Source organism: Myotis brandtii, unplaced genomic scaffold, assembly GCF_000412655.1.
Source record: "Myotis brandtii unplaced genomic scaffold, ASM41265v1 scaffold679, whole genome shotgun sequence".
Classification (NCBI taxonomy): Eukaryota; Metazoa; Chordata; class Mammalia; order Chiroptera; family Vespertilionidae; genus Myotis; species Myotis brandtii.
The window spans coordinates 620,535-630,389 of record NW_005370653.1 but is presented as its reverse complement, the minus strand read 5'-3'; the positions used below and the strand labels follow the sequence as shown (position 1 = coordinate 630,389).

Sequence of the window (9,855 nt, the reverse complement as noted above, 5' to 3'; positions counted from 1 at the left end):
GCACTCGCCCGCCAGCCTGAAGGTGGGGTTTGAATGGATTTACTTGCTGGAACAGGACCCCGGGGTCTTGGCCCCGTGGAATATGGAGTATCTGTTAGCTCCTGAGATAAGTTATGCCTCCACCGGAAGGCATAGCTAACTCCAGGATGTCGGGCACAACAGGAGAAGAAGAATTGTGGGAAGAAAGCACTTCTGTCTAAGAAAGCGGGAGGGACGCCCTTAGCATCCTGTGAATGTGGAGGGTTTAGCTCTCTCTGCGCACGTGTGAAGTCGGCCCTGACGGGATGTACTCTCTCCTCCTGCGCACTGATCTGATAATCGACCCCGTGACCTCCTCCAGGTCACAGGTCTGGTCCTCTCTTTGCTCCTGTGACCACTGCTTTTCCTGCTTTGAGTGGGGAGCTGGAATCCTTTCTTGTCACAGATGACCAGGGAGGAGCAAAGAACCTGGGCTCACAAATTGTACGCACGCTTCCCAGTTACTGTCTACAGACATGTTTTGAAATGATCGCAGAAGCCCTGGCTGGTGTGGCTCAGTGGATAGAGCATCGGCCTGCGGACTGAAAGGTCCCAGGTTCGATTCCAGTCAAGGGCATGTACCTTGGTTGCGGGCACATCCCCAGTAGGAGGTGTGCAGGAGGCAGCTGATCGATGTTTCTAACTCTCTATCCCTCTCCCTTCCTCTCTGTAAAAAATCAATAAAATATATTTTTAAAAAAATAAATAAAACTCTACTAACTACATTAGTCATTTGTACACATGATTAAAGAAAACATTGCTGTTTTAAAAAAAAAATGATCACAGAAGTCATAGGTGTTCACTATAGAACATGCAGATCCGCCCTGACCGGTTTGGCTCAGTGGCTGGAGCGTCAGCCTGTGGACTGAGGAGTCCCGGGTTCAATTCCCGTCAGGGGCATGTGCCTTGGTTGTGGGCACGTCCCCGGTGGGGGGTGTGCAGGAGGCGGCTGATCGATGTTTCTCTCTCATGGATGTTTCTGGCTCTCTGTCCCTCTCCCTTCCTCTCTGTGGAAAATCAATAAAATATATTTAAAAAAAGAAAAAAAGAAAAGGAAATGCAGATCCTAGAAAAAAGTAATGTTGGTGTCTTGCCATATTGCCTACCAAGTCACTTTATGCTACAATATAGAAGCATATATTTATGGGTTTTATACTGTCCTGTATAATAAAAGCCTAATACGCAAATTGACCAAATGGCGGAACCACTGGCAGAACGACCGGTCGCATGACGTGCACTGACCACCAGGGGGCAGATGCTCAATGCAGGAGCTGCCCCCAGGCCCCAGGCCCCAGGCCAGCCAAGGTGCGTGCCAGCAGGGGCCCCCCTGATCGCCCCACAGATTGGCCCTGATCGCCGGCCAGGCCTAGGGACCCTACCCGTGCACGAATTTTGTGCACCAGGCCTCTAGTGATATATAATCGTCTGAAATGGCTCAGGATACGAACACTTTAGTATATATTTTTGTCAACAGTCTCATTCAGCATGAGCCCCGGGAAGAGTTTGATGGAGATCATCTCAGTCTGGGACCCTCCCGTGTGAGTGGGTAGGAGCTTTGGCAAGGCCCTGCTTCCCTGATTGTACAAATCCTTCTTTCACCCAGAGCTCTTCCCATATGTCCAGGACACCTGTAGACGCACCTGCTGGGGGGCTGTTGCTGGCTTAGAACTGTGTGCTCTGGCCCTAGCCGGTTTTGCTCAGTGGATAGAGCGTTGGCCTATGGACCAAAGGGTCCCGGGTTTGATTCTGGTCAAGGGCACTTACCTTGGTTTCAGGCTCCTTCCCGGCCGGGCCCCTGGTTGGGGCTCGTGCAGGAGGCAACCAAGCACTGTGTTTCTCTCACACCCATGTTTCTCTCTGTCTTTCCCTCTCTCTTCCACTCTCTCTAAAAATCAATGGGAAAATATCCTCGGGTGAGGATTTAAAAAAAAAAAAAAAGAACTGTGTGCTCTGTGCAGAACACGGGGGCGGGGAAAGGGGCGTGGAGCTGAGAGCTGTTTTGTTGTTAATGATGCTTAATCCCTCTGTGTAGCAGCCATGTATTTGGGTCCCTGAAAATAGTAACAGGATGATGAACTTGAATTAAAGAATACTTATTTTACCGTCTGTGTAGTAGTAGCGGCTTCCCCGGCTGCGGGCCTGGGCTGGACTGGGGCCGGGGAGACATCAGTGTGCCTTTCTTTAAGCTTGATTTCATCCTCCAGAAGAGAACGATGAGCCCGGCCGGTGTGGCTCAGTGGTTGAGCGTCGACCTAGGAACCAGGAGGTCACGGTTCCATTCCCGGTCAGGGCACATGCCTTGATTGCGGGCTCGATCCCCAGTCTGGGGCGTGCAGGAGGCAGCCGATCCATGATTCTCATCATTAATGTTTCTATCTTTCTCTCCCTCTCTCTTCCTCTCTGAAATCAATAAAATAAAACAATAATTTTTTTCTAAAAGAAGAGACTGATGAAAGCCCAATGAATGTTGCCACTGCCTGAAACAGAGCCACACAGTGGATAGAGCGTCGGCCTGCGGACTGAAGGGTCCCAGGTTTGATTCCAGCCAAGGGCACATGCCTGGGTTGCAGGCTCGATCCCCAGTGGGGGGCGTGCAGGAGGCAGCCGATCAATGATTCTCTCCCATCATGGATGTTTCTATCTCTCTATCCCTCTCCCTTCCTCTCTAAAATCAATAAAAATATATTAAAACAAACAAACAGAGCCACAGTTGGGCCTGCCTGTCACAGAACCACTGCGTGCACATAAGTACCGGGGCTCCAAGGGAACAAGTTATTTTGGGAAGCATGGCTCAGGATCGGTCGAATGCACGGCTGTTTGCAGGGAGGCTTAAAGGCTTGCTTACCAGAGAGTCCTCACAGGAATTCTCCACGCCGGTTGCCAGCGTGGGGGAGGCAGCTGTGACCCCACGGAGCACCTGGCCCGTGGCTCCATCGGGCGCCGGGCCGCAGGGTGCCGCCGAGCTCAGAGGATCAGGCTCCACCAGCTTTCATGTGGCTCTTGAGCTTCCCATTATTTTATTTTATTTTTTACCTTTTAGAGCAAAAATGACTTCGACTTTGATTCTGAAGATGCGTGATTGGTTAGTTTAACATATGCTTCCAGCCTTAAAATAGTTTGTAAAGAATCTGCCTATTTCTAATCTTAACTCTTTTTTTTCCCATTTAACAGTTAAAATGGAGAGTTTCATCAAGATCATGAACTGTTCTTTAAAAGAGAGAATGCTGTTATCTTTTAAAAATATATATATTTTTATTGATTTCACAGAGGAAAGGGGGGAGGGGGGAGAAAGAACTAGAGGGAGGGAGGGAGGGAGGGAGAGAGAAAGAGAGAGAGAGAGAGAGAGAGAGAGAGAGAGAGAGAGAGAAACATTATTGATGATCGAGAATGATTGATTGGCTGCCTCCTGCATGCCCCACACTGGGGATGGAGCCTGCAACCCCGGCATGTGCCCTGACCGGGAATCGAACCGTGACCTCCTGGTTCATAGGTCAACACTCAACCACTGAGTCATGCCGGCCAGGCTGTTATACATATTTTTTATAATTAAGATTTTGTTTCAAGAATTTCAGAACACCCCTTGGAATTAATGTAGAGACTGCCTGAATTGCAAACTAGCCTGGGATGTCAGTGGCTCAGAGAAATGTCCGATGTCTACCCCGAGGGTTACAGAGATGTCAGGATGAGTAATTGCAGCTGAAAAGTAAGATTTAGGAGGATGAGCCCGGCCTGCGTGGCTTGGTGGTTGAGAGTCAACTTATGAACCAGGAGGTCATGGTTCAATTCCCGGTCAGGGCACATGCCCGGGTTGCAGACTCGATCCCCAGAAGGGGGCGTGCAGGAGGCAGCCGATCCATGATTCTCTCTCATCACTGATGTTTCTATCTCTCTCCCTCTCCCTTTCTCTCTGAAATAAATAAAAATATATTTAAAAAAAAATTTAGGAGGATGAGTAATAAGGACTCCTGAGAGTGGTAATGAAATGATTGTAGAATATTTTCTTGAGCAGGGAGGACATGAACAGATGGCAGTACACTAGCTTCTGGATCAATGTAGGATCTTTATGAAACCACGAGCAATTCTAAATAATTCAACCCAAACGCAGTATTATTTATGGAGACCCATGTAAGAGGGAACATGGGGACACATGTGGGATCTTAGACGAAGCGCTTGCCATGGAGAAGGAATGCAGTAAGCCGAGACCGAAGACAGTTGTCATTTCCACAGGACGAGAGGGCATACTGTAATTTAAGACCCACTAGCGATAGGCTCCAGCTAGTTCTGTGTATCATTCTCGTGTACCAATTCCTATGTGTCTTCATCAAAATCGATAAAATTATACTGGAATAGTAAACATCTTAGCTTATTTGGATCTTGGGCCTCTTTTTGGAAAAAGGACTCTAAACCTGTGCCATGTCTCTCTCTCATCTGCACTCCTGCCTGAGGGCTTAATAAAGTGAGTTATGGTGGGGGGAGGGAGGGGGGAAGACAATTCTTTAAGGTAAAATCATGACATATAAATATAAAAAACAGACATGGACAATACGTTTCCTCAGTTCAAAATTCCAGTGGGCCCAGCTGGTGTGGCTCAGTGGTTGAGTGTCAACCTATGAACCAGGAGGTCACGGTTCGGTTCCCAGTCAGGGCACATGCCCGGGTTGCAGGCTCGATCCCCAGTAGGGGGCGTGCAGGAGGCAGCCAATCCATGATTCTCTCTCATCATTGATGTTTCTCCCTCTCCCCCTTTCCCTTCCTCTCTGAAATAAATAAAAATCTATCTAATCTATCTATCTATCTATCTATCTATCTATCTATCTATCTATCTAGTAGAGGCCCGATGCATGAAATCTGTGCAAGAGTAGTCCTTCCCCCAGCTGCCAGCACCGGCTTCCCTCTTGCACCCAGGACCCGGGCTTCCCTTGCAGCCCCAGCTTCGTCCGGAAGGTCGTCCGGAAAGACGTCCAGTCTAATTAGCATATTACCCTTTTATTATTATGGAATATATATATCTACACACACACACACACACACACACATCCTCATTAGCCATTTCCTCTTTCCAAAACCCATAGCTTTAATCTGCTTCACCCTTTTTGGGAGTTAGGGATTAGATGCCACATATCCAGAGGCCATTCCTTAAACCAGAGTTAGTCTGGGCTTCGTTTGGCTTCGTTAAAAACCCTAAGAAGCATTTTTTTTTTCCTCCCGTGAGGCAGCCTCAGAATTTTACTTTTCTTTACATTTTCCAAACAGCTCGGGAACTAAATGGCCTTGGTCCATGAGCCCGGCAGTCGGAGCCTAACATTCCTTGGCTTGGCATTTCTGAGTGAAAACAGGCCCGCGAGGGCCCAGCCTCCGGCTGTCGTTAACCTGCTCGCCTACAGTCTCATCCCCGAGCCCCAGCCTATTTTTAGATGCCCTCGGCCGGCAGGTTGCCTTTCCTTTTTCACAAGGTTGCGCTTTTTTTGGCAAGATAACCGCGAGTCCTTTGGAACATTTAAGGATTCTGTAGTTAAGGTTGACATGGTAATTATCCTTTTTAAAAGCCTGAAACTTGAGCAGATGCAGATTTTTAGCTCCTCCATCTCTTTTTTTTTTTTTTTTTTCAGTTTGAAAAATCTGATGGGCCCGGCCAGTGTGGCTCAGTGGTTGAGCATCGATCCTCTCCCTTCCTCTCTAAAAATCAACAAGAACATACTTAAAAAAAATAAATAAAATCTCTGATTGATGTTCTCTCTGATTTGTCCCAGAAAGTCTGACAAATAAGATGCTATTAACACATACATACTGATGCCACTGGGTCCCGGGCATCTGCTGCTGGCGAAGTTTGTGTCCTTCATGCCCCTTAATTTGAGATTGTTGGGCATCCTGACACTGGTAGAAAGAGATCTGAAATCCCGCGTGCAGGCAGAATTTGTTGGGGTGAACCGATGGGAAAGGCTGCCTTCTTTCTTACTTTGTCTTTGAGCGATGGCATTGGTGTTTATGCGTTTTTCTGGAACCCAGTGAAAAGCAGCAGTTTGGTCCTGTTGAGGCTTCTGTGAAGTTGTGATGCAAACTGTCACCATTTACACTTGAAGTGTGTTAGAGTTGAATGGGCACCGATTCTGTATATGTGAATTAAGGTGCACCTGCTGGGTGCTGGGTTCTGCAGGTGGCACGAGGGGGAAGAAGGCAGAATTGAGCCCGGCTGGTGTGGCTCAATGGTCGAGCATTGACCTAGGAACCAAGAGGTCACGGGTTGGATTCCTTGCAGGTGGCACGAGGGGGAAGAAGGCAGAATTGAGCCGGGCTGGTGTGGCTCAGTGGTCGAGCATTGACCTAGGAACAAAGAGGTCACGGGTTGGATTCCTGGTCAAGGGCACATGCCTGGGTTGTGGGCTCCATCCCCAGTAGGGGGCGTGCAGGAGGCAGCCGATCGATGATTCTCTCTCATCATTGATGTTTTTATTTCTCTCTATCTCGCATGATCTGGGAGACGAAGCAGGGATTTGTGGGCGGGGAACGAAAGGGCTGCTCACTGTGGCATTAGATGTTTACGACAGTTATGGGGACATTCAGGCCCCAGATGGATGTCCAAGACATCTGGTCATTGATGGCAACACATGCAAGATCCTTAGAATCAACTCTCTCCTACGTACATACCTCCTGTTTGACGCCATGTCTTTTTTTTAAATGTTTTTATTGACGGAAATCGAACCATGACCTCCAGATTCATAGGTCGACACTCCACCACTGAACCACACCAGCCGGGCCCACTTGAATTTTGAGCCCAGGAAATGGATTACTCATTCTTAGACTCTTTCTCCTGTTTAGACCTAAAATTTGCTTGTGTTTTAGGGAAAGTGAAGATCAGCGTAGGCTGTCAGGGTGGAATTATATTGCTGCAAATCCAAGAAAATGCCTCTATTTTCTCTTGGCCCTTGCATGTAACGCTGTCACATTTTTCTTGCAATTAGGGACTCTGAGTCCGATTTGAAAAATCCTCTTTATTACCCAGAAAAAAAAAATCAATTTTATGGAAACTGTCCGCTTGTGGTCGTCCCTGGAACAGCCTGCTTTGGAGAGGTTCGTGTTCCGCCTCTAACTGGGCCTGTGTGTGCCTCCGCCCCGTGTGGCCTGCGGGCACTTTGTTCCCGAGCCCAGCAGCTGTTGCGAGACTCGGGGACAGTGTGCATTCTTAGCCCGCAGCTGCCAGGAGGGTTTCTAATCTGGTTCTGGCAGGAAATCGTGCCCAAGTGGAAGCCAAGTTAAAAGACGCTTGAAAAGTAAACAGAATTGACTTTGGATGCCGCTTCGTATGCCGCCCACCGCTCCTCTGAAGATCGCGGGAAACTTGTTAACCTGCTACACCCCGAGCCCTCAGGGCAGGGCCGTGTCTAATTGTCTTGCAGTCCAGGTCTGTGCCAGGAGGTTCTTGTTGCCACTGCTACTAATTTAAAAATATATATATATTTTATTGATTTTAGAGAGGGAGAGAGAGAGAGAAACATCCATGATGAGAGAGAATCATGGATCGGCTGCCTCCTGCAAGCCCCACGCTGGGGATGGAGCCCGCAACCCGGGCATGTGCCCTGAGCGGGAATCGAACCGTGACCTCCTGGTTCATAGGTCGACGCTCAACCACTGAGCCATGCGAGCCAAGGCTGCTATTGATTTTTTAGTGATTGATGTTGCTGCAAATCGGTTCGACTGGCTTAGTTACTAACTTAACACTGCTGTTCCTCCGGGGTAATGCGTGGTTAGGGGTGAGGGGTCCCTCCCCGTCTCCCCTTTCTGCTACACCACACCACCCACCTCTGCTCCAAAGTACGACATCTGAGCAGCGTGGACACACGATTTATTCATCCATTTTGCAGGCAGGCTGATTTCTGTTGTGTAAGTGCGTCCTGATTTAGTTCATGTTCCCTACGATACAAAAGGTTTTCAGGTTTCTTTTCAAACTGACGGCAAAAGGTCCTCAGGTTGGTGCACCCAATAAAAGGTGTGGGTCTACGAAAGAGGACTTTTACTAAAACCTTGTCCTTGGGCCTCCAATCATTTCTTGCACCACATTAGACCCCCTCAGCACGCATGAGAGGCCGCACGTGTTCCCCGTGAGGAGTGTGCCCGGCTGAGCCACACGTGTTCCCCGTAGAGTACGTGCCCGTGCTGATCCGCACGTGTTCCCCGTGGAGCGTGTGCCCGTGCTGAGCCGCACGTGTTCCTGTGCCGAGCCGCACGTGTTCCCCGTGGAGCGTGTGCCGGTGATGATCCGCACGTATTCCCCATGGAGCGTGTGCCCGTGATGATCTGCACGTGTTCCCCGAGGAGCATGTGCCTGGCTGAGCCGCACGTGTTCCCCGTGGAGCGTGTGCCCGTGATGATCCACACGTGTTCCCCGAGGAGCGTGTGCCCAGCTGAGCCGCACGTGTTCCCCGTGAAGAGTGTGCCCGTGCTGGGCCGCACGTGTTCCCCGTGGAGCGTGTGCCCGTGATGATCCACACGTGTTCCCCGAGGAGCGTGTGCCCAGCTGAGCCGCACGTGTTCCCCGTGAAGAGTGTGCCCGTGCTGGGACGCACGTGTTCCCCGTGGAGCGTGTGCCCGGCTGAGCCGCACGTGTTCCCCGTGCAGTACGTGCCGGTGTGCTGTTACTGCAAATGGGTTTGATTGCACGTGTTCCCCGTGGAGCGTGTGCCCGTGCTGAGCCGCACGTGGTCTCTGTGGAGCGTGTGCCCCTGTGTGATGTTACTGCAAATTGGTTTGCACGTGTCCCCGTGGCGCGCGTGCCCCTGAGCCCGCGCTGAGCCGCATGCTCTCTTGCAGACCTTCACGGCCTGGTGCAACTCGCACCTGCGGAAAGCCGGCACCCAGATCGAGAACATCGAGGAGGACTTCAGGAACGGCCTGAAGCTCATGCTGCTGCTGGAAGTCATCTCAGGTCTGTGGGTGCCTCACCCCGCGCAGCGCATGTGCGTGCGTGTGCGCGAGCGTCTGTGTGTGCGTGCGTCTGCGTATGTGCGTGTGCGTGAGCGTGCGTGTGCGTGAGCGTATGTCTACGTCTGCGTGCGTGAGCGTGCGTGTGCGTGCGTGTGCGTGCGTGTGCGTGAGCGTGCGTGTGCGTGAGCGTGCGTGTGCGTGTACGTGCGTCTGCGTACGTGCGTGTGCGTATGTCTACGTCTGCGTGCTTCTGCGTGAGCGTGCGTCTGCGTGAGAGCAGGCGTGGCCAAGGCGTAGAGGCTGCAGCACACATTCCCTGGGAACCCGCTGGACAAGAACGCGGAGCAGTTGGGAAGGAAATCCTCTGGAGGGGCAGTCAGCCGGGGTTGTTCTATGTAAAAAGGGAGTGTGTTCTGTTCACAATTGACACGTTAGGGTAGTGCTTATATCACCCCCCTCGTAACAAAGTAGAAAGAAAAATGACATGTATGGCGGCCCCCATGCTGCCCTCTCCGCTTTTTAAAAAAAAAAATTTGTATTGATTACAGAGAGGAAGAGAGAAATATCAATGATTGGCTGCCTCCTGCGCGCCCCCTACTGGGGATGGAGCCCACAACCCAGGCACGTGCCCCGACCAGGAATGAACCCTGACCTCCTGGGTCAGAGGTCGAGGCTCACCCACTGAGCCACCCGCCAGCTGGATGCTGGCATTTTGATTCTGCAGCGGGGGCTGCTTTCTCTGTCTACACTGATCGGCTTTCATCCGACAGGGGAAAGGCTGCCCAAGCCCGACCGGGGAAAAATGCGCTTCCACAAAATCGCTAACGTCAACAAAGCCTTGGATTACATCGCCAGCAAAGGCGTGAAGCTGGTGTCCATCGGGGCGGAAGGTGAGCGGCCGCGGGGGCTCGCGGGGGC

General features: G+C 50.7%; 1 protein-coding gene across 1 annotated transcript in view; it reads left to right on the top strand.

The window, feature by feature from the left end:
• ACTN2 (actinin, alpha 2) overlaps positions 1 to 9,855 on the top strand; it is a 58,200-nt gene that overhangs the window by 19,741 nt on the left and 28,604 nt on the right. The window contains exons 3-4 of the mRNA XM_014529275.1: positions 8,824 to 8,938; positions 9,708 to 9,827. Coding sequence (XP_014384761.1) covers positions 8,824 to 8,938; positions 9,708 to 9,827 — 235 coding nt within the window. The remainder of the gene's footprint in view (positions 1 to 8,823; positions 8,939 to 9,707; positions 9,828 to 9,855) is intronic.